Source organism: Branchiostoma belcheri, unplaced genomic scaffold (genome assembly GCF_001625305.1).
Source record: "Branchiostoma belcheri isolate BF01 breed outbred unplaced genomic scaffold, Haploidv18h27 scaffold94, whole genome shotgun sequence".
NCBI classification, from domain to species: Eukaryota; Metazoa; Chordata; class Leptocardii; order Amphioxiformes; family Branchiostomatidae; genus Branchiostoma; species Branchiostoma belcheri.
In genome coordinates, this window is record NW_017804620.1 from 84,537 (window position 1) to 112,306 (window position 27,770).

Here is a 27,770-nt window from a genome sequence, read left to right on the forward strand (position 1 = left end):
GCACATCCGGGACCTTTGTTTGTAAATGTGTGTGGCAGAGAGGGCAAGCCGCCATTTTGGACAGCCCCAAATTGTAAATTTTCCAAATATTGGACATCTTCACTGCGTGTTTTCATGCCGAATCTGGGCCGAGGAGCTCCACTAAACCCCCGGCGGCTGTAAACAGACCTACTCGGCGTCTTGCGTGGGCCGGAGACCGTGGGAATCGCAGGATTTTTGCGGGGAAGCGCGATCGCAAGAGCGGACCCGATCCGTGCCCGGGGAAAATCTGTGTTGTTGATTTGCGCATCGCCATCATGACTTGTGTCCGCGTTTGGCTCAGAGTCGGGCTGCTTCTGTACGCCGCAGGTAAGCTTTCCTCTCCTCTATTCCACGCACAACCGCTCACAAAACACTCTACAACACAACAAATCCGTTTTCTGAGGTAAATTTGGGGCGATCGTAGGGTTATAAGGGCCCAAATCGACTCGCATCATCATAACTACTGTCAGTTCGTTCTCCGGCCTTCCATCGGCCCTTCTAAACACCACAGCGCCGCGCTAACGCCGGCAATATCGCCCTAAAACCCCGCTAAACCTGCCCTTAAACAGATCCCCCTTCCATGTACGGGCTGAAACGGGTAGGAGTTGAATTTGTGGGAGGGCGCTGAGCCGCTCTTGTGGGAAGTTTGTGGGTTGAGAGGTCAAATACACCAACATACTTCGACACAAATGCTGGGACACTCATCAAGAATACACCGTTTGCCTCTGATCAAACCGCCAAGCTGATCTATGAAAACATCATTTGCCATCTTACTCAAAAGCCCTTAGGATTGTCTTACGTTCATAGGTGCATCTGATAAACAAAGATCATACAAACTAATTCTTAACCATCCACAAGACAATCTTGAGAGTTTTTGCAGGGATTTTTCAAGACTAATTTTGCGAGTTGCTGGGTTTTTCGCTGGCCTGCAGGAATTATGCGAAGTGCCCTCCCCGGGGACCCAAGGTTTATTGTGATTGATGAAAGAACGTGGATAAGACATCCAAGCATAATTTCATGCCCAACAAAACGAAAATTCCTGCAAAGATATGGCCCCAAATTTTGGGTATTGTCCTTGCAGCGTTGTTGTTTAAAAAAAGTGAATTCTCCATTTGTATGACAGTGATTTGTGGTGTTGCTATTGTGTAGTTTTCATACCACACGTGGAGTTTGCTAGCGTGGCTTTGCCTGGCACCACGCTAGGGGAAACCAATCTTTTCCTCAGCGCAAGTAGCCTCTACCAGCCACCGCGGATCGCTGGAAAAACAGTAGAAATTGGCCGAAATAAAGGGATAGATCCAGGGCCATAATTTGAAGCTCCAATTTGCGACCCTGGATCTTCTCTGGTATACTATCCCTTTATTTCGGCCAGTTTCTACTATTTTTCCAGCGATCCGCGGTGCCTGGTAGAGGCTACAGCGCAAGCACGCAGGCTCAGTTTCTTCAGTCCGTTAGAGATCGTCTGGTGTATTTTGTTTCCATCAGATTCTTATCTTCACTTTCTACCTTGCTCAAAGGGTTCTTTGTGTAGACCGAACCTGTCTCAATGTTTGTACAACACCGAGTAACTCTCTACTTTAAGTTCTAGTCCCTCCAAAATGCCATGTCCACAATGCCAACACCCTCCTCGACTGAATGTTTTGCAAATGTAATAAACGAAAATCAGCATTACGCCAAGTGGATTGTCATTGGGATATTGTGGCACAGGAAAAAACTCAATGATTACTTACTCCAGAGTAAGCATAGGGTTAGGTGGAGCATCAGAAAACAAGAAAGCTCTTTGGCCTTGAACAGTTTATCCAATATTGGCAAGGTCAACCTCTTAAACAGACTCGAAACCAGGAATGACGATTTGAGAGGTCAAGTTCGATTCAGAGTTCTCCCTAGAAATTTAGAACAAAGTGGTGCTGCAATCTTAGAACTGGTTAGTAGAAGGGGTCAAACTTGGTGAAAAACACACATTTTCACGATTTTAAGAAGAATTCCCTAAATTTTAAAACTGACAAGATGGGAATTACATCACAAGGAGGTGGTGTAGTGTTCTACTTCTAATTTTTGATTGAAGGTTTTCTTTTAATTGATTTCTCGGGTTATTAGAAGGTTGTAAAAAGAGCAGTTGATTCTTGAATCCAGTCATGCTCCTATATGGACCCTAGCTATCATATTTCTTTGTCTTTGATAATAGTTGCCTTTCGCCAGGACTTATTTGTTCGTTAATCCACCTCTTTACTTTGACGGGTTAGCGCTTGCATCACAGGAGGCCATGCCACCGTTAGTTATACTTCTCATGGATGGTTTCTCTTCCTGTGTGAATTTAATCCCTCCAGCCCGGCTAGTATTTGTTTATGCAAGCACAGAAAGGCAATAAGTTCTGAGTACTTGGTACTATTCATGGCAATCGACCCATGGATTTCTGACAGGTGAATGAATGACCCAGTGTTGATATATTTGTGTTGGGAGTTTAAAAGTCTAACACGAGAAAGCAGGCTGGTGACATGGGCCAGGTAAAGTGTCACGGAAAACTCGCGACATTTCCTCACTGCTCGGTTTTGGTCTAAGTGTTGTAAAAAGCTTTACCAGGTCTCAAAATGCTTGGTGCATAATATGTACTTATGTGTACAGTACTCAACATTGGAGCTCTGCATCTAATTTTTTTTACAGTGCGGATACATCTAGATATTCATGTAGGGTTATGTACGTAAAGGTACTATTGTACACTGGTATACAGCACTGGTATGCTGCTGACATATATTATAAGAGTCAGAAAAATACTAAGTCCTTTGTTGTATTGCTTGTTCAAAATTTTAAACTTGGCTTTGAAATTTGGGTGCATTGCAATTTTCTGAAGCTAGACTTTATGGTAGAAACTGTTTTGGCATGTTTTGGTGACATTGTACTTAATTTCAAGCAATTTTTTTCTCTGTGCACCTAGACTTCTAAGTTATTCGCCAATCCTCAAAAATGAATTTCCAGCCCGGTCATGTTTCAGTGCTGGCTTTTGTCCAAGGGTTGTTGAACCTGTCTCAAAGCTGCAAGCGGAAGTTTTATCTTACATGTAGGAGTCCTGAAGCCAAATCATATCTGACTAACTTAGTTATGTACACTTTCTCTAGTGTATCTGCATCTGTATAGCCGGTATAACAGGCTTTTGGCGTAACACACCAGCTTCTGTATCTGTATAGCCAGTATAACCGCCTTTCGGCGTGACACACCAGCTTCTGTATCTGTATAGCCAGTATAACCGCCTTTCGGCGTGACACACCAGCTTCTGTATTTGTATAGCCGGTATAACTGCCCTTCTGCATAACACACCAGCTTCTGTATCTGTGTATAGCCGGTATAACCGCCCTTCAGCGTAACACTCCAGCTTCTGTATCTGTATAGCTGGCATAACCGCCCTTCGGCGTAACACACCAGCTTCGCAGGCACGCGGCGCGGCGGCAGCTAGCTATATCACACCGAACGACTTGTTACACTCAATATTTGCACATTCAATTGCAGGAGTTATTCAAGCTTTCTAGTGATGATGCCCCAACTGTGCTTGGTGGCAACGAGTTCCAGTCTACGATAGTTCTGGGGTAATGAAGTGAAATAAATCGTGTCTTTATCGATGATAGAGATAGGCAAATTTTTGTTACGTTATCTTGACTTTTGAGTATCACATGCTCCCCCCTCAGAAAGAATTCTTTCACAGCTTGTTATGTTGCGGTTGACCACAAATTTTCCATGCTCTGTTGTTAAAAACAGTCTCCATTGTTTCATTCAAACTGTACCAAACTGTTCCCAAAGCTGAATCAACAGGAGTAAGTTGTAAATGTGTCAGTGTGTTATGTAGAAGGTCAAGGTTAGCATACCCACCTGGCCATTGTGTCAGCTGCAGCTGCGCAGAACCTTAAGAAAAGGAAGGAGTAGACTCCCTCAAGGTCATGTCAAGGTCATGCCAGATTGAGGTGCCTCCTTGTTCGACCAAGAACACTGTAGGTCTTGGAATGTTTGTGGCAGTTTTGTTTTCGTGATTTTCGCTTTGACCTCTTTGTAACTAATACTACTGTACTACAAAATTGTTTCAACCATCTTCAACAAGCAATGCAAAAGATCCTTTTCCTTCCTACTACAGAATAGAAACACAGCAAAGATAAATGCATTTACAGTATCACAGAAGCACTTACTCTTGACCCGATGTATGTTTACTGTAAAGTGTAAAATATTTGCATAGGTTTGATGTTTGCATTTTCACTGCATCTCCAGCAGAGTTGGTTAATTTCTTGTGTTGGAAATTACAGTCAAAACTTTCCTCATAATGACTTCTATACCAACACGGACAAACTTTCAATATAAGATTTAGAAAACACTCTTTCCACATGTTACACGTCTGTTATTTTGAGTAGGAAAATCACCAGAATATAGCCAGCTGCCGCCGCGCTGCGTGCCTGCAAAGCTGGTGTGTTACGCCAAAAGGCGGCTATACCGGCTATACAGATACAGACACTCAAACGGGTGTGTTTTTGGTTGGAGTGCAGAAATGCATTCGAGCAGAGAGAAAAAACAGTAATCTTTGGCTGGGACTTGGTCAGGACTGTGTGGATAAACAGTGTGTAAGTGGAGAGACTTGCGCAGTGTTTGGTATGGATACAGTCGGCAGTGCAGGTGGAAAAACTCACCGGAAGGCTTTCCTGAATTCCTTTCTGCTACCCAAGCTAAGGAGGAAGCTGACTTGAACAACAGACAGTTGCCCAATACATTCAACTTAAACTGAACTTTCTCCTGTATTTCTCCTCTGGTCTCTCAGTCACCGACGAAAGCTAGTGGATACTACTTGAAACGCCTGACCGTTTCCAAAACCATATCCAGTTGCTTGAGTAACTGCTTTTTGGCGTATCGTTTTACCTGGATGTCTAACCTTCATCGACGTAAACTGAACTTTGGAATATATTTTGTTTGACCCTTGCCTCTTCCCTGGTGACCTCACTGAAAAGCGGCCTGCAGGTCAATTTGAGAGCTTCACGTGAATAAACAAACTTCAAAAATGATCACAATCTCATCATTTTTACTTATTGTAAGTCCTGATTTTTTCATAAGACTTTTATATTTGCTATTTTCATGGTTGCTTCTACACCATAAACTGATCATTACCATTATCAAGTATTATGTCTAGTTAAAGAGTTTGACTTGTTCCAACACAATAAGGAGAACTCACCATAAATTTTCGGCTGATCCCGTCAACCTTCGTCAGATTTGTGATGCAATCGCTGACTTTCCGGAAGTCGGAAACGTGATGACGTCAGGAGTGCATCTTTAACTATGTATTCTACCAACACAGATGAGCTTTCATTCGAAGTATTATGTCTTTTGCTCCCCTCCCTGTATAGAAATTTTAAGTAGCATCCACCACTTTTGAATCACTGACGAAAAGTTTTCAAAACCTATCCAGTTGCTGGAGTAACAATTTCTTACTCTGGTACAATATCTCTTCTCAAAAACAACAGTGTTCAAGACACACTGTGAAAGTTTCTCGATTCTTCCATGCGGCTTGAATTCTTTTCTTTTTTTGGCGTGTAGTTGTGCAGGTGTGAGGTGAGGTTCAGTGCCCTTGAGTCTGATGACAGGACGAACTGTCACACAGTGTCAGCAGTCTTCGGGAGTTTGGTATGGAGGATTGCGTGTGAAACACACAGGTGCAAGGGAGCTGGGCTCTGGCCAGCACCAGTTTTTCCTGTCAATCGCAGGAATTTTGTGGCGTGTGATAGAAAAATTTTTTAAACCAATCCGTCAATATTGATGGAAAAAGTTGGCAAAAATCTTGGGTATTAATGTGAAAAAATATCAGAAGGACCACATCAAAATGTGGGAAATTGTGTTTTTATGGACTTGAAGATGCAAAATTCATCCCCAGACCTCCCCTAGATTGCAAGCACTCTCTCCCCAGGTCCGATCAGGAACTTGGGCTGACGGGAAAAGATTTCGAGCGTGTAACCCACACAGGTGCAGGGCAGGGGAGTCTTGGAAACCACGGTGTGGTCTTGTGCTTAGGGTTGTTGACTCCGAAGGTTCTGGGTTCGAATCCCAGGCAGATCCCATTGTTGTAGTATTGTATCTTTGGGAAAGACACTTTACAAAGCGAAAGATACAGTGAATGACAATAAAAGATGTTTGTATTCATTGGTATTGAAGCTGTATGAAGTGTTATGCACATGTGTGGTTTAGGGATGACTGGATGGCATAAACCACCTTTTTGGTGTGTTTACAACATTTTCAAATTGATTTTCTTTCAAATCAATTTTCTTACATGTTTGTCGTACATCTACTTTCCTACATGTATCATTTGTATGTGGCAAGTGATAGAAAATCATTTTCTTTCTAAGGCCTCTAAAGATTTGGGAATTTCTGTGTCTTTGTTTCTTTTTTTTTTTTTTAGAACTGTGGTAGTTCCCCAACCCCAAAATGCAGCTGCTTGCCCTTTTGTGGGTTTCCTTTTGACTTGAGTTGCTACATTACAAAGCTCGAGTTGCTACATTACAAAGCTTGAGTTGCTACATGACAAAGCTGGAGACAAAGACAGGTCATGCCCTGTCAGGTTAGGTCAAAGGGCATTGTTCAGAGCAAAATGATACATCACGACTTTCATCTGTAGCAACTGCAGGTTTGTCACACCATTGTTTGTATGGTGTAGCCACAAAATCAGGCTCTTCTGCAGCCCATATAGCCTCAAAAATCAGACTCCTCTGCAGTCTACTATTCAGTAGCCTGGATGCCAGACCCAAAGCACACTGGACACAAAATATCTCACTGAGATATTTGTGTCCAGTGTGCTATGGGTCTGGAACCCAGGCTAACTATTCAGCCTATTATGAATCTATGATCATAGCCTGAAAAATTGGCACTTCTGGAGCCTGATAGACCCTAATTTTTTCGGGACTGAAACAGGAAACACAACATTTTTCCCTAGGCCTTCCTGTGGAAATTCCAATGACCTAACCGGCACATATATCCGTTGGTTACGGTTACCTGAACATCTTCTTCAAACAAACACATCGACAGCCTTGCAATTAAAATTCCTCGTTTGGGGCTTAACCGGTAATTACTAGGCCTCAGGGTCGGAAATACTCTTTCCTTCCTTTTTCTTCTGCAATATGTGATTCATAGTAATGAGACTGAATATTTCAGTTTGCAAAATGAAACTACAAGTTGTTTACATACTACAAATGGCAGGTGGATGTTTCAAGTGACTTACAACAACGATTCTTCTACATTTTTGGTGGCTTCACTCAAAGAGACTAGGAAATTTCTGGAGGCTTAAATAAACATTACTGTCTTCTCATTGCTGTTGTTGGCATAGAGCTAACAGTCAGAAAATAAACTCCAAAAGGTCAAGGTTACATCATACAGACAATTTTAGGCTGCAGGAGTGTCTGTTTTTAAAGCTACATCAGACAATGCTTTGCAGCAGAGGAGACTGTTTTGGCTACATCTGAAGTACATCATATAAATTTTTTTAGGCTGCAATCATAGTGCCAATTTTTCAGGCTATGATCATACAGACAATGGTGGACTCTAGTACAGGTAATACCGTATACAGAAAAAAGTATTTCAAGCCCTGATATATAATTACTAATTAGGGACATTTTGGCTGTAGATACATAAAGCTTAGGTTCTAACACGTCAGTGATAGGTCACTGAACTTTTTACTGTTACGCACTTGGCAAAGCGACCAGCTTTTCTGAAGGATGTTTACGTTTTTCCTTTATTCCATTACTAAATGTTTTCATCGCCGAGAGAGGGGGAATTTGTGGCTTATGTAAACAGCCATTGTTAGAAATGGGATCGGATCAGAGGCCAAATGTATTATGATGTACAAAAAGAATCCATGAAAGACTCGCATGTCCTGTTTGTTGATATATTACTACATATGAAACTTGGCCGTACAACTCAAATCTTTATAATCACAGGTCTGAATAGAGTAATAGAAAGGCTTGGAATTTGACTATATACTGTAGCAAGCAGACATCATAAAATTTAAAAGCAGAGCACAGGGAGGAAAACTTGAATATGACTGTATTTGCTCCGTAAAACTGAGTAGATCTACAGCAAGGCATAAACCTGATCTTCAGGCTTTGTTTTCCTTTTATTTAGGCAGTACAGGGGAAATTCATTTTTGGGAATAGGTGCACTGGTGCACCCAACCTAAAAAATTGGGTGCACAAAAAATTTTTTTGGTGCACCATATAAAACAAAACCTTATTACAGATCTTACTGCTCCTCTTCTGAGTTTGAATCTGAAATGGGAGCTAACTTCAAAATCTTTAACAAGTACTACATCAAAAATTTTATTATTTTTCTGACACTTGGATGCCAAGAACATCCTGCATGATATACATGTGTTGTGCACCAGGTGCAGCCACAGAAAAAAATTGGGTGCACGGCTCCAATTTTGGGTGCACTAAGGTGCAAATTCACCCAGAATTTCCAGCCCTGAAACCTGGTCTTCAGGCTTTGTTTTCCCTTTATTTAGGCAGTAAAACACTTTTTTTTTCAATCTGAGAATCAACAAGTGATTACCTGGCTCCAGTGAACTCCTTAATCTTTCTCAAGAGGCCACTTCTAAAGGAAGGTGGAGCCGAGATCTTAATCTGTGAGATTAGCTCAATTGTTCTTAGGGGGGTGGAGGTATTGTTTCTTGTGTGGTTAGCTGATCCTTATCCAAGCAAACAGCTGTTTTTATTATAATGGATGTCCTTTCTTTAAGGCTGTAAAGTGATTGTTACAATTTCAGGACCTTTTGGTACTCTCCAAGCAGAGGTTTGGGGTTATTTTTAGCATGTTTTTAGACTTTTTTATCAGGGTTTCTTTTTTGCACTGGAATTTTTCTTTCACCCAACCCAAAAAATTCCAGTGCAAAAAAGAAACCCCAATAAAAAAAGTCTAAAACACGCTAAAAATAACCCCAAACCCAAACCTCTGCTTGTAGAGTACCTTTTAGGCACCTTGGCTCTAATTTGTCGATGAAGGTTAGATGTCCGATTAGAACATTACAGAATTCTAACTAGTACAAGCAACTGGATAAATTCTTTGAAGAGTCAAATGTTTTCAGACAGCATCTGATATCTTTCTTCTCAGCCTTTGATGAAAGATAGAAGTGCAAATGCTTTATGCGCACAATATTTCAATCCTTCCCCAGTTAAAGGTGGTCAAATCTGTGACAAACATATCATGAGAACCCATATTGTAAAGCATACTACTAAATCGAGAAACTTACATGCTGGTATTATATCACTGTTGGAGACTTTCATGGTGCTTTGAATTTGTGGTTTTAACAATTCTTTACTTTACAGTAGTCATACTAGGGAAACATGCTCGAGGTATCAAGAATTTGCCGCATAAAAAGTGAAACTAAAACCACGACTGAAGTTTAAATATTTATATAATATAGGCCTGTCTTTGATTATACTTTTGGCTCTAAATCGTTTCCAGACATACATTTCCAGAAGTCCCAACTCAAGTACAGTAGGTCATTGACTGCAGAGGTTGTTGCCCTCTATCTGTCAGTTTGCATAAAAAATGGATTTATGTAAAGTCAACAGCTTTACCCTCAAAGGTTATTCCCCTCTCTATATCTCTTAAGGCAGGTGTTATATGTCAATAGAAATTACCTATCTGCAGTCTGTATTTTGCAGGGACAATTTCAATATTGTAGAAGAAAAATTAAGCAACCTGCAATTTTTGCAAACTGAAAAAAAGTCAGGATATGTGTAAAATGGTTTTGTGCTTACCACTTTATAAGATACATTGAAGTAATTTTGCAGGTATCTTTCAAATTGCGTGTAAAATCACCTTTTTGTATAACAGTATCTGCCATGGGTTGAGATCAGGACTTTTACATGTGTACTTTTTGCAGAAAATATTTATGAATTGCAGAAGAAAATTTTAACATTCTGCAATATTGCAGAACACTGAAAAAAGGATTTCTACCACTGTTTTATGTTTCAAGAAAAGTAGGGTTACAAGTTTAGGGTTTGGGTCATGGAAAGGTAAAGATGTCCAAGAATGTAGGTTCTTATAGAAATAATCTTGAAACGGTGCTATGTATAGTTTTACCTTGACTGAGAAGGGGTGACTGAGGTAAGGGTACATGGTAGGGGGTACGGGGGTAGGCCTACAACAATATACACCTGCAATGTGTAAATCTTTTTCCCAGACATCTAGAACTTTCCTAGGGCTTGAAGTACGTGCCTATGATTTTCAGACAAATCTTTTTGAATTTTAGAAAAGATACCAGCACTTGGAATCATTTATGTAGAATTATGTGCATAGTGGTTCTTTTGTATGCTATATTTGAATGTGTCAGGAAAAAACAATAATATTGTTGTATTTCTTGTTTAAAATTTTTAATTTTGGATGTTGGAGAAGTTGAAATTGCCTCCAAACTAGTGAATGCAAACATACCGTATTACGGGTAGAACATTTAGAGAATTTGAATAAGGAAGTCATAATCCTGTAAGTGTAATAATAACTCCATAACACCCTTCTTGGCACTGCAAGAGCATAAGTTTCTCTTATGAGCCTGACACTACCCACACATGCTTTCTCGCCCAGCAAACTGAAACCCATATTACTATGAATACCATGTCTACCGTCCTTGGTCAATGATTGTACCAATAAGCAAGTCATAATCTGGTAACAATAACCCGACAACCCTGTTCTTGCCAGTGCTAGTCCTAAGCTAGTGCTAGTCCTAAGCTAGTGCTAAGTTTCTCCCAACCACACAAAAGTCCACACATGCCTCTAGAACAGCACACAGAAACCCAGAGTACGTCCTTGGTCAATGATTATTTTAATAAGCAAGTCATAATCCTATGACAATGACTTGACAACCCTGTCCTTGCCAGTGCTAGTCCGGAAGTTTCTCCCATCCCCACAAAAGTCCACACATGCCAGGGACCTGCCAAACCCTAAGGCCTAGGGAAGGAAATGTTGTGTTTCCTGTTTCCCAACCTACCCTAGAAAAAACTGCCAACCTTTTTCTGTGTGGACCCCAGCAAGGGACATGTCACAAGAATTTTTCGAGCTTATCGACCTTTTCTGTCTTTGTGATCTGACACCCGAGTGATGAAACATTGTACGATCAGTTTTCCAAAATTGACATTGAAAATGCCATGCAAGTTTTACTTGCTAAACTGTATTGTATAAGTTGGATCACTAGAGATTGAGGAGAGAGGAGACAAGAAAAGGCTCTGATTAAATGTTTTGTTTCTTACTTTGATGCAATGATATGTGATACTGACTGTGTATATGTGATGTTCCCGCTGAATCAAAACCATTTGTACAATGATTTAGCCAAAATTTCAAAATGTAGGAACCTGTTTTATTTTTGGCCCGCCTTGGTTTTTTTCGCCCGCTCGCATTAGATTTGGAGTCTGCGGAGGATGTCATCCATAAAATTTACTTGCTGTGGCCTAATCCCAGTTCTCACTGGTGCAACAAGTGCAGCCCACAAGGCAGTGTATTTACACAAGAGGCTTGTCTGTGCCCCCTGCCAGGGCTGGTATGTAAATCGGCCGGGCTGGTTCCTCTGGTTTTTATGGTCGGCAGGGTTGGCATGCCTGTGCCACGGGATAGGGGGACAGGGCTCCAAATTCAGTTTTGGGAATATTTTGACCTATACTTGGTGTGTTTTTAGGCTTTTTCGTCTGGCCTTCTTTTTTGTACTGGTATCTTTTTTGGGGGTTCTGTAGCTGTATAGCCGGTATAACCGCCCTTCGGCATAACACCAGCTTCGCAGGCACGCGGCGCAGCGGCAGCTGGCTACATTACACCAAATGACTTGTTACACCTAACCCTTGAACATCTAACTCTAGACATTGTTTAAAGCTATCTAATGACAATGTCCCTACTGTACTTGGTGACAGCGAGTTCCACTCCGCGATAGTTCTAGGAAAGAACGAATTCTTGAACACCTCAATCCTTGGTTGATAACTCTGGTACTTGAAGGCATGGCTATTTCTTGTTCTCTTCTGGGCTGGTATTTCCAGCCCTGTGGGAGTTGGCAGAAGTTCAAGTGTGAGTTTTTTGCGGGGGTGAGCGGGGGGTCATGTGGATCCTGTGGTAGGAATGGGGGGCTGCCATTGGACCTATTTGTCGTCACAAGATCAAGTTTGGAGCTCGGTTCTAAATCCGTCAGAACCGGAGCACAGTTTGGTTCATTGGGATGCCCTTTGGCCCCATTTTGAGTTAAGCTTCCATGGTTTTTAAAAGCAAAATGTTCAACACAGTATAAAAACATCATTGATAGGTCAGTGAGATTTGTCGTCTCCTGATCAAGTGTAAAACTTGTTTCTATATTGGTCAGAACCGAAGGATGGTTTGGTTTATTGGGATGCCCTCTGGCCCCATTTTGAGATTAAGCTTCTATGGCTTGAACACAAAAAGACATGTAGGTCAGAGTGTTAAAATATATGTACATACAAATACAACTTGAAAATCTACAGTTAGAGGGTTTAAAAACAAAATGTTTAAACACAATTTACAAACATACAAACAGGACATTGAAATCCAAACACATTTTCACTCACACTCACTCACTCACTGCACGGCTTAACGTCCGTTGTTCCCCGTCATGCATTTTGTATTGCGTTGTGTATTGCAATTGAGATTTTATTGAGATGCCTTTAAGCTCCAACAAACAAACAAACAAACGTTTCTCTGTGTGTTGTTTAGGCTTGACCCTGTGCGCTGCGGTGGACACCATGTGTGAGTTCTATGAAGAGTGCAATGAACAACAGGAGAACTGTAACACCACAGCCAGGTTTGTACTCATCATGTTTTGTAGTTGTTTCAAGTTAAAACTTTTCATCCAACACAAAAATGTTCCCTCACCTAGAGCTTTCGACCAATGACTCTGGTCTTCCTCAGTAGACTGACCCAGTGGGGCTTGTTACGTGGCTTCTTTGAAGTTTGACTGGTCAAAAGCTCTAGGTGAGAGAATTTTTTGTGTTGGATCAAAAGTTATAACTTTAAACATGTAACTACCAACACAGATGAACTTTTACTATAATATTTTGAAGTTCTTTGTTAGTACATTTCACAGTCAGTTGTAATTCAGCATATGTCTGCAATGTTAGAAATATCTACTTGCAATCTGCATTTTACAGACATTTTCTGCATTGCAGAAGAAAAATTAAGCACTGAAAAAAAAAACAGGCCAGGGCTTCAATGTGAATAAAATACTTGGTTGTGTAAAAAGAACCTCTTTACTCACTAAAATAAGTATTTCTGGGCCACTGTGGTGTACCGTTGCTGATGAGTGATGACTCCTCCCCAGGTTTGTGACGTGTAAAGATGAGCAGCAGCAGGATGAAGGGAAGAGGAGTCACTGCTACGCGCTCTGGAAAAATGAGTCCAACGTCATAACCCTCGTCAAGAAGGTGAGATCGTTAGTCTTTTACATAAGTGAATCAATCAAATAAAATGACCTGCCTGCAGAATAGAGTTGAAACCACTTGAGGTTTTGTTTTCGCTGTGTTGGTTTATGTGTTTCTGTAGTCATTTAGTCACAGTTAAAGGGATGGTGAAACCACATAAAGGAAGATGGAATTGGAGGTCAAAATCATGAAAAAAAAACAACACAAATCTCAGAACCATGAAATTAAATTGATGCCATACACTTGAAGCATATTTTCAAAGCCCAATAGTTGAAGCACAGGCCATCCACAAAACAGCCCAGAAATATTAGCTCAGATTTCTGTGCTGACAGCCTGCTTTATTGAACACTGTTAAGAACTCTGACCCAACCCATGTCAAACTGCTATGTACAATAAGCCTTGCAAAATCTGTATTCCTCTGCCCGGTGTTCAGAAGGCTAAGGCTGCCGTCCTGAGCTATTGGAAGTTTGTCAGATTGGGAAGTGTGGAGTGACAGGAGTACATTGATGCCTGAGTATTGCTGACAGTTCCTGAATGTTTACTGCTCTCAGGCTGATCAAAGAATGATAGCTGCCTCTGAAGATATTGGCTACAGTAGCTACATGTAATACAATTTAGCCTGACTACATCACACTTCTTGCTGCTCTCCCACTGGCCAGGTGCCTAGAAGCTTCATAGCGTAACACCTTTCATTCAGACTCGAAGTCAGGAGAATTAGAAATATGTTGATCCTGTAGATTTATATGTGTACTAACATGGACCAGCTATTGTTAGACTGAGAACTGTCTATTACTATAGTGTTGGAGGCTGTGATGACAGGTTTCCATAGTGTCAGAGAATGCTGAGCTCCTATTGGAATAATATTTGGGGTTTAACTGACAGTTCCTGAATGTTCACTGCTCTCAGGCTATTCAAAGAATGATAGCTGCCTCTGAATATTTTGGATACTGTAGCTACATGTAATACAATTTAGCCTGACTATATCACACTTCTTGCTAGTGCTGCATACCTAAACCTACATTTAGGTTCAGGTGTGGATTCAAGTCCAGAGGTTTAGGTTCAGTTCCAGACAGTTGTTTTTATTGTTCCAGGGTTGCTGGTTGGATGACAATGACTGCTATGACAAGTCCGAGTGTTATGAGCACGATGAAGAGCCAGAGAACGGGATGTTCTATTGTTGCTGCGAGGGGAATCTCTGTAACCAGCACTTTGACCACATCCCCATCCCACAGCCGGATAGGTCTACTGCAGGTAAGGGTGTGTTTGCGTGTTTGTTTGTGTGTGTGTGTGTGTGTGTGTAACCAACACTTTGACCATATCCCCATCCCACAGCCAGATAGGTCTACAGCAGGTATGTAAAAAAAAGTTGCAGAGTGCAGGGAGGCCTTGTGGGGTGATTTTGAACCCTTATGCTGTGTTTTAATCAGGGAAAGGGGATTTTGTGTTTTTTTTTCCAGTCAGTATTGTAGTAATGATTTACATCCATTGGCTTTTAGGTAGAGCTGTAACAAATAAGATTTTGACCTTCAAAATGTAGGAAATGGTATTTCAGGTTCACTCACTACATGTGGTTTTGCTGCACTAGGTCCACCTGCAGTCCAAATTACCTGTGCCAGACAAGTTTTACCTGCACTACAGTTTGTTTGCCTTTGAGTCCAAAAATTACACTGCAGAAAAAAGTAATATTTTCGAGCTATAACTCAGAACCTTCCTAGCCTAGCCAGACTGTTATCCAAACAAGTATTTTCACTAGGAAGGCACGTTAATGCCTGCAAAAACAGGCCCAGCTAAAGTCAGCTGTGAAGCCAGCTCACACACACACAGGCCGGTCTGTTTCACAGTTTGGAGTAAAAATACAGACAACATTTGGGCTGTATTAGCCCTGGTGTGATCCCAGAGTCGGGATCAAAGTGAGAATGTGGGGTGTTACTGGCTGAGGTGCCAGGTCATCTAAGGCCACATAAAGCTGATTGTGCAAGCTACAGCCTAGGCCACAGCAACTGGAGTTGTTGGTTCTGTTTGTAATGCCACAGCAAGTAAATTTTATGGATGATGTCCTCCGCAGACTCCAAATCTAATGCGAGCGGGTGAAAAAAAACAAGGCAGGCCAAAGAAAACAAGGTTCCTACATTTTAAAATTTTGACTCAATCATTGTACAAATGATTTTGATTCAGTGGGAACATCACATATACACAGCCAGCATCACATATCATTGCATCAAAGTAAGAAACAAACACGTCGATGAAGGTTAGACATCCAGGTAATACGATATGCCAAAAAAACAGTTACTCAAGCAACTGGATATGATGTTTTCAAAATCATATCCAGTTGCTTCAGTAACTGTTTTTTTGGCATAAGAAACAAACATTAAATCAGAGTCTTACTGTGGAGGCTTGTATTTGCAAGTGTTTGAAAATTGCAAAACAAAATGTTCACTCATCTGCAATGTTGCAGAACATTGAAAAAAGTATATCTACCACTGTAGTTGTTTTGTTTTCTTGTTTGTTAATATTTGTTGATTTTTACTTCAGAAACGCCGCGCACGATTCCGATAGACAACAAAACGGAGTTGTTCCGATCGCTGATGTACTCCCTGTTCCCGATCTGTGGTATCGCTCTGGTGGTGGCTGTCACGTTCTACATGTACAAACGCCACAAGTCTGAACACATACAGGTGAGCTCCCAACATTTTTGGTAAGTTATGGTAGATTGCAATGTTTTATTTAAGCAGGGAAATGTTTAGAATGTTGACAAGATACTAGGTGAAGGATTTTTGTACATCGAAATTGTTTTCGTAAGTAATGGTAGACTGCAAAGTTTTACTCAACCAGGAAAATTTTGAAAAGATACGGGGTGTGTCATGTAGTTTTGTGCACCCAGCATTTGGGTAAGTGATGGTAGAGTGTTGATATAATTATTGAGAAAGTATTAGAAGTATCATGTGTATTTCTCTTTAGTTTTACAATATCAGGAAAATATTTGGATTGTTGATAAGATACTGGGGGGGGGGTCGTTATGTTCTACATGTACAAAGGGCACAAGTCTGAACACATACAGGTGAGATGGGGGGTGTACTGGGTGTAGTGTGCACTTTTGTGCACCCAAAGTTACGGTCGAAACTGTCGAATGATCTTTTAATTAGTACTGAAAATATCATGAATTCTATGAAGTTATAATATTATTACCAGACAAATATTTAGACTGTTACTATAAAAAAATACTGAGTGAAGGATTTTTGTGCACCCAAAATTTGGGGAAGTTATGGTAGAGTGCTGATATTATTTAGAAACTATTGGAAATATAATGACTAAGTTTAAATCAACCACTGGTTACTGGGTACCTAGATATTTGAGTTATGTAACTACGTTCCTAGTATATAGCAGATTTATGAAATGAGTGCCCCCAAAAATGATGAAACCTTTCTTTTATTATTTGCTTGAAGATAGCAATTGAAGTTCAGATTCAAGGTCTTAAGAGAGGCAGTAAAAAATGAAAAAGAAAAAAAATTACAAAAATCTTTGACACCCGAACATGGCAGGTGCCAGATAGAAATACTAGACGGCAGCAAAACTTAAGATTTTTCTTGTTCACACAGTGTTTTACATAATAAGCTACTTGAAAAAGCATATTTTCCTTTGATGAAAGCAAAATACTAGAAGTGAAGCAAAAGTAAGATTTTTCTTGTTCAAAACTAAGACATTGCTTGTTCTTTGATATAAAGAAAATTGTAGAAGTGAAGCAAAACTAAGATTTTGCTTGTTCACACATACAGTGTTTTACTCGGCACAAGACTGAGCATGTGCAGGTAGGGCTGACGTTACTCTCGTAGCTTGGCTCTGTGGTTGTGAAACGTCCGTGTTGCTAGTTCAACCCTCGCCTAGTGCTGTGTACCTACACTCATGTTTAGGTTCAGGTCTGGATTCAAGTCCAGGGTTACAGGGCTCGATGGCCACTGGCCACTAAAATTCAGGCTGGGACAACTAGAAAGTCACTTTGGGACATTTTTGGGACAAATTGAAAAATAATCATCAGAATGTCAACCCTCCTTTTGTTGATCAGGCATGCGTCCCGGCTTTTGGCTCCGGAAAAAAAAACTAAATTGTGTACTCAGCAATTATAGCGTGCCTGGGAGTCAGAACATAAGCAAAATAAAGTTGACTTCAAGTTGTTGTCATACTCATACATACTTCCCGAAAAACAGGTTGGGACAGTTCATCCTCACTTCAGGATAATTGAAATTTATTATCAGGACAGTGCTGGGACAATAGAAAAGGAAGTTAATTTTGAGGCTTGGTTTAGATTCAGGTCCGGACTTACTATACTAAACCCATGGCATATACAAAATTGCACGTTGGCAAACATTTTGTGGTGCACATTGCGCTACCAGGGTTTAAAAGCAACATACCAAGATGTATTGTTTGCACAACACATCTCAGTGAAACTATGGCCACAGAATGTTCGGAGACTGACACATGACAATGCCAAATGGCAATGTTTTCTTCACTTTGCAGCGCAAATTTTTCAATCTGGGAGACCTAGGTGGTTTAGAACGAAAAAGGAAATGTGGCATGATTTTGTATTTTTGTAAGTCTGGAACTGGTTCCAGACATCCAGGATTTTTTGGACTTAAACCTAAACATTTTTATAAGTCCGGAACTTGTTCAGCGAACTGGTACACAGCACTACCCTTTGCGCTGATGTTTTTCTTATGCTGGTGCAAGTACTGGCTTAGGTCACAGCTATTTGATTTGTTGGTTCTTGGATCATCAAAGATGTGCTTTTCAGTGTTATTTTTTTTTCAAATCAAGGAACCAACACATTAAATTGGTGGGGCCAAATATGCTGCTAGTTTTTTTTTTTCAGCTTTGTCATACAAAGGTCTTCTTCTATTGTAGTGAATGTACTGATGATTTTGGTCACGTGTCATTCCATGCCAATTTTACGAACTTCATTGATTTCATAAAATCTTTTCAGTGTGCTTTTGCAATGCAAGATGATGTATAAAATATTGAATTTGAAATAAGTATGCATTGTGATTATATCTTTTGAAAGAAGTCCTCGAGCCCAAAAGTGATTTTGTGCACATATTTTTCTGTGCGTAGAGGCAGACTGTATTTTGAGTATGCAATGATGGAAAAAGAGGGGTGATGGAGGAAGTTTTGTAACTGGTGTGAAATATTAAAGCTGGTTATGTATGCTAAACCTGCAATAAGGGCACACAACTGTATATGTGTGAAGGTGTGTGTGTGTGTGTGTGTGTGTGTGTGTGTGTGTGTGTGTGTGTGTGTGTGTGTCTGTCTATGTGTCTGCGTGTGTGTGAGTGTATGTGCACGCATGAGTGTCAGTGTGTGTGAGTGAGTGAGTGTTTGTTTGGCAGTTTGTGTACACATTTGAATCTATTTGTCTATGTGTATGTTTCTATCATTGTACTTAATGTCTAACCTCTCCCCCCCCAGATCCCCACCCAGGACCCCCTGCCGCCGCCCCCCTCCCCCCTGCTGGGTCTACGCCCCCTGCAGCTACTGGAGGTGAAAGCCCGCGGGCGGTTCGGTGCTGTGTGGAAGGCACAGCTACTCAGCGAATATGTCGCTGTCAAGATATTCCCACTACAGGTATGGCACACTTTTTTTTATATAGTGCTAACAAACAATAGCCTGGGATGTAACATTTATTTATTTCTGTTTTCTTTATACAGGGTAGGTGCACTCAGTACAATATACTGCTTTACAGGCGTGCCCTGTACAGATAGACATAAACACCAACAACAGTGAACAAAATAACCAAAAGTAACATATAATACACAACTGAGCATCAAAATCGATGGATCAGGCTGGGTCGAGAGGTCATTAAAATAACCTTGCTAATCGTTGGTTTACATTGTGAACTTGAGAATAAATCAGAAAATATGGTTGTTTCTGGAAGTATTTGTAGCTTGTTTTGCTGCATGGAAGACTCAGTTTCTCAGTGAAAACATCACTCTCAAGATATTTCCCCTACAGGTACTATTTGCATATTGTAAACTTTTGATTAAAGCCTTCAAGCTCCAGAAAATATGGTCATTTTAAAAGTATTGGTAGCTTTTTTGCTTCTGTGTGGAAAGCACATATTACTCCTGGTAAGTTTCAAAAGTGTCCAGTGAGGATGCCCCTGCTGTACTTTGTGGTATAGAAATAGATGAACCATTTTTGCATAATTTCAGAACAAGGCATCTTGGCTGAATGTACAGGACATCTTTACCACTTCTTCTTGTCTCTTACAAAAAAGAACATCATCTGGATAAATGTCTCACAAACATACCTTCTTGCTTTTATCGTGTGTTTTAGGACAAGGCGTCGTGGCTGAATGAGCAGGATATCTTCACCACCCAGCTGATGAAACATGAGAACCTGCTACAGTTCATCGCGGTGGAGAAACGCGGAGACGGGCTGGAGATGGAACTCTGGCTCATCACCGCTTTCCACGAGCGCGGATCCCTCACCGACTATCTCAAGGTAAGCTTGTTTGTTTATTCATTGGTTTGGCTGAATATTGGCATCTCAAGGTATATTTGTTTGTTTTTGTTTAGCCATTACAGGGCTCGAAATCCTTTTTTCTGCACAAAGCTGAATGTGATACTTAGAATTAGAATTACCTGCACCAGAAAAGAATTCTCTCAATGGAAACACAATGCTACAGAAAAATACTGGGTATCACATACCTAGATCATGTCACCAACAAAGGTAGTACAAGCTATTGGACCACATGACAACCTACTGACCACTGTTATGAAACGCAGGTCATTACTCCCTGAATTGTGTAAACTAAAGTATAGACTCTGTTTTTACACAATTTCAGTCAGTAACTAGAGTTCCACGATCTCATACCTTCGCCAAATGATGTTAGCTTTTATGATTAAGAAATTATATATTAATCCCCCTAATTATGCAAATAGGATCCTCAATTGCATGAATTATATCTGTTGATCATATTCTCCACCAAAAGACAGTCTTATCTTAACAAAAAATGCCATTATGAAATTTTCTCATAAATTATGCAAATGAGGTCCTTATTTGAATAAGTTATGTTTAATTATGTTCACCTTAACTTAACTTTCAAACACCCCAAGTATAAAATTCCAGGCAGTTACCACTATGCAATTATAATATTTTCTCATTAATTATGCAAATTAAGTCTTCATTTGCATAATTGATATCTACCTGTGTTTCTCTCATTCTTAATAACATATGTCACAAGCTTGAACTTCCTATTATGGAATGCAGCTGATAAATAGAATTTCCTCATTAATTATGCAAATTACATCTATATTTGCATAATTGTAATATCATTATGTCAAGCATCACTCAAGCTACCTACATACCAAAAATCACGATGATCCATCCATCGGTTCTTGAGTTATCCCCCTTTAAACATTTGTCCATTAAACCCTCCTGCAGTTCTAGAGCAAGCAACTAGGGGGCTCAAACTCATGTCACTTTATCCCCAGCACAAGAGCTATCTACCATCTAAATTTCGTCACCCTAGCATGTCTGAATCTGTATCTGTATCTGTATCTGTATAGCCGGTATAACCGCCTTTCGGCGTAACACACCAGCTTCGCAGGCACGCGGCGCGGCGGCAGCTGGCTATATTACACCGATCGACTTGTTACACCTAACCCTTGAACTTCTAGCTCTAGACATTGTTTAAAGCTATCTATTGACAGTGCCCCTACTGTACTTGGTGACAGTGAGTTCCACTCTGCGATAGTTCTAGGAAAGAATGAATTCTTGAACACCTCAATCCTTGGTTGATAACTCTGGTACTTGAATGCGTGGCTATTTCTTGTTCTCTTCTGAGCTGGTATTAGGTACTTAGTAGTTGGGACATCCACCAGTTTATTAGTCATTTTGTACATCATGCATAGTCTAGACATCTTTCTTCTGTCTTCAAGTGAGGTCCACTGTAGGTTTCTTTTCATTTCCGTGACACTAGCACCTCTTACATAGTTGTTCATACAGAATCTTGCAGCTTGATTCTGTGCCCCTTTCCTACTCCTGAATCATGAGATATCAAAACCGGAAGTTCTGCTGCAGTACCATGACAAGCCGCCAGGTGGCCCAAAATCTAATCATTTTGAGGTCTCATCAAGACCTACCCACCTACCAAGTATCAAGACAATCCATCAAGACCTTCTCTAGTTATCGTGTTGACAGACAGACCAGACAGACAGACAGACAGACACACACACACATACACGAACGCCCCTGAAAACATAACCTTCTTGGCGAAGGTAAAAATAGTTAGATTCAAAGCTTCCCCCCAGTCCTCTGTTTTCATCTTGTCTTCTGGCTTTTTCCTACTCCTAAAATTATGAGGTTCTTGACATGTTAATTGAAAAAGCAGTCTTGTCTGAACAAAAATGTGTTGCCAAAATGTTACAGCTCTGCACTAGGTTCTTGACCAGTTTAACTTAAAAATATATCAGAGAAATAAACTAGTTCAGTCTTAAAGAAACAAGGAAATGTTTCTACATGTGTTTGATGTAAAAACATGGCCCCAAAACCAACGCTGGTCCCAAACCTTGCCTCGGCTTTTGTTATCGTGTATATGTCTCTTGTCTGGGAGCGAAGCTTCGTCTAAACCAGTCTAAATCCTACCGTTTGAAAAACAAGCAAAGAAAAGCATGTTCTGGAGCAGTGACCTGTGTGCATGTGTAAAAGTAGTTTCACATTCTATAGAAAACAGTTACTCAAGCAACTGGATAGATTTTGAAAACTGTAAGGTGTGTCAAGTAGCGTCCACTACTTTTCGTCAGTGGCTGACAGAATCTTTAGTTGAAAAAAAAGAACAAGGAAAATCGTAGATTTTGTACCTCCGGGTATTGTAATGTATGTTGCAGAATGTTGGGTGCATGTTGGGACTGTTCTTTGAATTAACTAGTGAATTCGCGCGAATACCATTTTTTTCGAAAAGTTTCGAAATGTTTGTAATTGGCTAAATGATGTGTGAAATCACTAATCCCCCCTAGCCGACTGGAGCCCAAAAATAGAAAGGACAGGAGGCATCCCGTGGCGAATCTGGCTGCCCGACCCTCAGCGACCAGCGATAATGTAAACAAACACAGTAACGGGTGTCCGAGACACGAAAAGGAAATACAAATAATCTTACGCCCCAAAACACATATACAATAAAACAAAAAAAACCTGCACCATCTACAGCCCATTAACAGAAGATACACCGAGTCCCGAGAAGGTCTGAGACAGTATACCAAGCCGAAAACATCCGAAATTGCGCAAGAGGGCGTTGACCCCTGACCCATTGGCCCACCCGGAAGTTCGCTGGCTGCGACCCGCGCGATCCCACCAGGCACGAGACGTTGATTGACGGCACATGTGGTTCACATCTGAACAGTTTCAAAGAATGCTGACACCCCTCTGTGTGAAAGGTCAGATCAGTGGTCGCGACCTCAATGGTGATTATACATGCAAAGGTCAAAAGCTGAGGCCCGACCAACACTGAAAGGGGTGTCCATCGGCGGTCTAAACGCATCATTTTCACGCACTAAAACACACATACTAAAAAACCAAAACAACGTGCACCATCTACAGCCCAACAGCAAAACGTATACCAAGTCCCAGACATATCCGTCCACCCAAACGCGAGAAACGGGTGCGAACGCAATTTTCGTCTTCCCTCACAAAACCTCCGCGCTCGGGATATACATCCCTACCCGGAGGTAAAAATAAGTTTTGGAGTAGCGCACATATGTTAAAGTAGTTTTGTATTTGATACAGTCAATGTTTCAGTTTCCTTGAAATTTGGTACATTTTTGTTCTATTCTGAATCTGCCACACGTTGTAGCCAGCTGTGAATTCTGGAACTGCCACATCTTGTGGGCAGCTGTGAGAGAAAGGTTGATACAGTGGCTGGATGTTTTAGACTATATACATGTAGTAAGCAAACATACAGTAATAGTATCGCTGCAGCAGGGCTGGAAATACTGGGTGCATGTGCACCTTAGTGCACTAAAATTTGGAACTGTGCACCCAATTGTCGTAGGTTTACGTATGTAAAGATGTTCAAAGTATAGTAGGATACTCTTAACATCTAAGTGTCCAAAATAAAATAAAATCATTGTCATAGTACTTTTCTTCAGAAATGAAACATGATTTAGTTTTGCTGACATTCTACTTATTTTACCTTATGCACATATTATATGGTGCACTCAAAAAACTTTTTGTGCACCCAATTTTTTTAGGTTGGGTGCACCAGTACATCTATTTCCAAAAATGAATTTTGAGCCCTGCTGTAGACAGTTTGCAATGAAGTTTTCCTGTTATTTCCCCTGTAGGGCCACCTGCTGAAATGGAGTGAGATGTGTCACATTGCGGAGACCATGGCCCGAGGTCTGGCCTATCTTCACGATGACGTGATGGGCAGAAACGGAGAGTACAAACCTGCCATTGCACATAGGTATGTTTGTTAATGTTAAAACTTTTGGTCCAACACAAAAAAGTTCTCTCATCTAGAGCTTTCGACCAGTCACTCAGGTCTTCCTCAGTAGACTGACCCAGTGAAGCTGGTCACGTGATTTCTTTGAAGTGTGACATCAACGTCATTGAACTGCGACGGGGGCTGACATCGTCTACCAGATACCTTTGACCCAGTGTTGATGTCACACTTCAAAGAAGACTTTATCACAGATATTATGCACTTTTTCTGTTTGTTTGTTTGAGCCTTTCTTTCTTGTTGTTTTTCAGGGACTTCAAGAGTAAAAATGTGCTACTGAAACAAAGACCTTATCACAGATATTATTTAAGATTTGTCTAAGCCTCTGTTGTTTCTTGTTGTTTGCAGGGACTTCAAGAGTAAAAATGTGCTACTGAAACAGGACCTGACGGTGGTAGTGGCTGACTTCGGGCTGGCCATGAAGTTTGACCCTGGCAGAAGTTGTGGGGACACGCATGGCCAGGTGTGTACTCATCTTCATGTACCAATAACTAAACTGCTTCTCCTACGGTTAAGGATATTCAAATGATTTAAGGATTAAGTGTCAGACTAAATAGAATTTCTAAACAAGAACTATGCAGCTCTAGATGTCTTACTGAGGGACGACTATTGTGATAGATGTTGGTTAGCTTGAGGAATGAATCCACTCCAAATTGATTAAACTTAAATCCCTTATACAGTAATCATTAATGGATTCTAAACATTTTAGACGATCAACTTCAACATGTCCTCCTATCAGTTCTCAGTGGAACTGCAGAAGCCTGTTTGTTAGCGAGTATTCTTACCATGTTTTTATTCTGTTTCCAGGTTGGTACGAGGAGGTACATGGCTCCTGAGGTCCTAGAGGGAGCGATCAACTTCAACAGGGACGCGTTCCTCAGGATCGACATGTACGCCTTCGGGCTGGTGCTCTGGGAAATCGTCTCTCGATGCTCCGCCGTAGACGGTACGTTCTTGTTTGTTCTTGTTGAATTATTTGTTTGTTAAAAGTATATTTTAAAAGTATGAAGTGACTTGAGTTTGGTCCCTCTAGCAGCATGTTAACACTTCTTTTCCCCAAACATTCTCAGGTCCTGTTAATGAGTACCAGTTCCCATTTGAGGAGCTGTAGTAGCTGTAGTAGCTGTACAGTAACTATACAGTAGATGTTTATGTTTGTTTGTTTGTTTGTTTGTTTGTTCCAGGCCCAGTGGATGAGTACCAGTTGCCATTTGAGCAGCTGTAGTAGCTGTAGTAGTGTACAGTACAGTAGACATACAGTAGCTGTACAGTAGATGTTTACGTGTTTATGTTTGACCCAGGCCCAGTGGATGAGTACCAGTTGCCATTTGAGGCTTGTTATGGTACTTCTGGTTTTGATATCTCAGGAGATGTACAGTTGTCGTAGTAGATGTAGGACATGTACAGTAGACATACAGTAGTGTACAGTAGAAGCTAACGTTTGTATGTGTATTTTCTACAGGCCCAGTGGATGAGTACCAGTTGCCATTTGAGGAGGAGATCGGGCAGCATCCCACCCTGGAGGACATGCAGGAGGTCGTAGTTCACAAGAAGATGCGGCCTCAGTTCAGGGAGACCTGGCTCAAACATCAGGTGGGTTTTAGCATGAAAGTTCATCTGAGTTGGTAAATTACAAAACAGGAAACAAACTGTTTTGTTGTGGGGTCGTGTGGCATAGCGGCAGAGTGCACGACTCGGAACCTAGAGGTCCCGGGTTCAAGTCCTGACATGCCACCGACCTTTTGCCCTTGGGAAAGGCACTTAACACGACTTTCCTCACTTCGCTCAGGTGAAAATGAGTATTGTATTGTCCCGTGTTGGTGGCGTTAATATAAGTTGAAAAAAGTTGAGTGTGCCGTCACTACGTTTTGGGATTAGATGTTGGAATAACAAAAACAAAAAAAAATTTGTTGATGTTGTAGGGGTTGGAGAGCCTGTGCTTTAGGAGTGCACCTGTTAAACTACGGGTTTGTTTGTTTGTTTGTTTGTTTATTTGTTTAGGGGCTGGAGATCCTGTGTGAGACGATTGAGGAGTGTTGGGACCACGATGCGGAGGCCCGTCTGTCCGCCGGCTGTGTGTAACACTGTTGTTTGTTTGTTTGTGTATGGGCTGGAGATCCTTTGTGAGACGATTGAGGAGTGTTGGGACCACGATGCGGAGGCCCGCCTGTCCGCCGGCAGTGTGTAACACTGTTGTTTGTTTGTTTGTTTAGGGGCTGGAGATCCTTTGCGAGACGATTGAGGAGTGTTGGGACCACGATGCGGAGGCTCGCCTGTCCGCCGGCTGTGTGGAGGAGAGGCTGGTGCAGCTGAGCAGAACAGTCAACGTCACTACCTCAAACCCCGTCGTGGACATCACCGCTAACCAGCAGACACCCCCCAAGGAGTCCAGCCTATGAGAACACGCATCTCAAGACACCGCGGAAGGAGATAGAGGGGTGACGGGGGTGGGGGGCGATACGACACGAAAAACTGACACAACTACAGAGACTGCCGCAAAAAAAGGGTGTATATAGAACGTTGGCGGCGGTTTTCTCTGTACAAAAAACTTCCTTCAGGTAGCATGGAAATTATACGACAACGTACGAACGAACGATCACACTTAAGAAATCTCTCTCTCTCTTTCTCTCTCTTCTCTCTCGTTCTCTCACTACACTCACACACACATACACCTCAGCCAGGGATTGGCCTCTGACCTCCGACCTTTAACCCAGCCAGGGACTCACCTCTGACCTGGCCAGGACTTCACCCCTGACCTTTGTGAACCAGGAAATACCTCAGCTCCACGCCTTGTCTCTGATTGGTTAATATCGGTGACATGGCGAGAATTTACGGTCAGAAGGATTCAGACAGCCCGGGCGATAAGACCAGGGAAAATAAATAAATAAATAAATAATACTAATAAATAATAATTCAATGTAAATATTTATGTCGCCTTCCGCTAGGGGAAGGGGGGGTTAACGATATAACGTGTCATGATGACGTCTGCGCCTGTACATGGCTGAAAACATCTTCAGTGTACATTCTTCAGATTCTCTCGCTTGTAGATCAGCCTAAAATTAACGTCGTTTGCGTGGAGTTAACGACTCTGTAGAGTGACAGACAACGGGGTTCGAAATACTTTTTTTTCAGGTTGCCCAGTGCCTGTGGGCAACTCACTGTAAGTGGGCAACCTAAGCCAAAACCTAGGCTGTCCAGAAATATGTCAGGTTGTCCGGTAGTTTCAGGTTGCCCAGTGCCTGTGGGCAACTTACTGTAAGTGGGCAACCTAAGCCAAAAACTAGGCTGCACATCAACATTTCAGGTTGTCCTGTAGTTTCAGGTTGCCTACTGGGAAACCTGATCCAAAAGCTAGGTTGTCCACTTTGATTATTCAGTTTGTTGTCAACACTGGCTGTTTATTTTCAAGCAGTAAGCCAGGCTACCTGTGAAGGCATCGCTCACATGCTGGCTGCGGCAGGACACAGCGACTGTGTTTTCAGTGATAAACTTTATTGAAAATGTTGATTTCTGCGCAAAAAAAAGGAATAACTTTTGCTCTGGGCAACCTAGCATCTCAATAAGTCGCACAGAATTTGAACATCGAACTTGTGAACTTGTGCGGCAAGAGCGGGTATTTCGAACCCTGTAACATCTTTTCCTTGTTGGTAGGAAAAAAAATCACGATGTACTAATCGGTAACTTCCATGGCATAACCCGCTGTTGTATCTATAAAGCTACAAGTTTTTTTTTGATAGTAGAGAATGTAAAATTGTGTAAATCTTTCTGAGGGGGTTATCCATTTTTTTTCAGTGGTGTGAGTACGTAGGTCTAGGAGAAAGTTATGTTATTTGTATGGCTGTAGG

At 41.3% G+C, this 27,770-nt stretch overlaps 1 protein-coding gene across 5 annotated transcripts; it reads left to right on the forward strand.

The window, feature by feature from the left end:
- LOC109461583 (activin receptor type-2A-like) lies at positions 1-27,448 on the forward strand. Of its 5 annotated transcripts, XM_019757957.1 has the most exons (14): positions 5-348; positions 12,733-12,820; positions 13,337-13,439; positions 14,528-14,687; positions 15,969-16,111; positions 17,210-17,242; positions 18,894-19,049; positions 19,761-19,928; positions 23,768-23,889; positions 24,274-24,388; positions 24,733-24,871; positions 25,388-25,518; positions 25,927-25,986; positions 26,199-27,448. In XM_019757957.1, exons 1-14 carry the CDS (start codon positions 297-299, stop codon positions 26,322-26,324), a joined length of 1,596 nt encoding a protein of 531 aa, XP_019613516.1. In that variant the 5' UTR covers positions 5-296; the 3' UTR covers positions 26,325-27,448. The 5 variants fall into 5 exon arrangements, with proteins under 5 accessions (XP_019613520.1, XP_019613516.1, XP_019613517.1 ...); XM_019757958.1 differs by lacking the exon at positions 25,927-25,986 and having other exon boundaries at positions 26,139-27,448; XM_019757959.1 differs by lacking the exon at positions 17,210-17,242.
- The last annotated feature ends 322 nt before the right edge of the window (positions 27,449-27,770 follow it).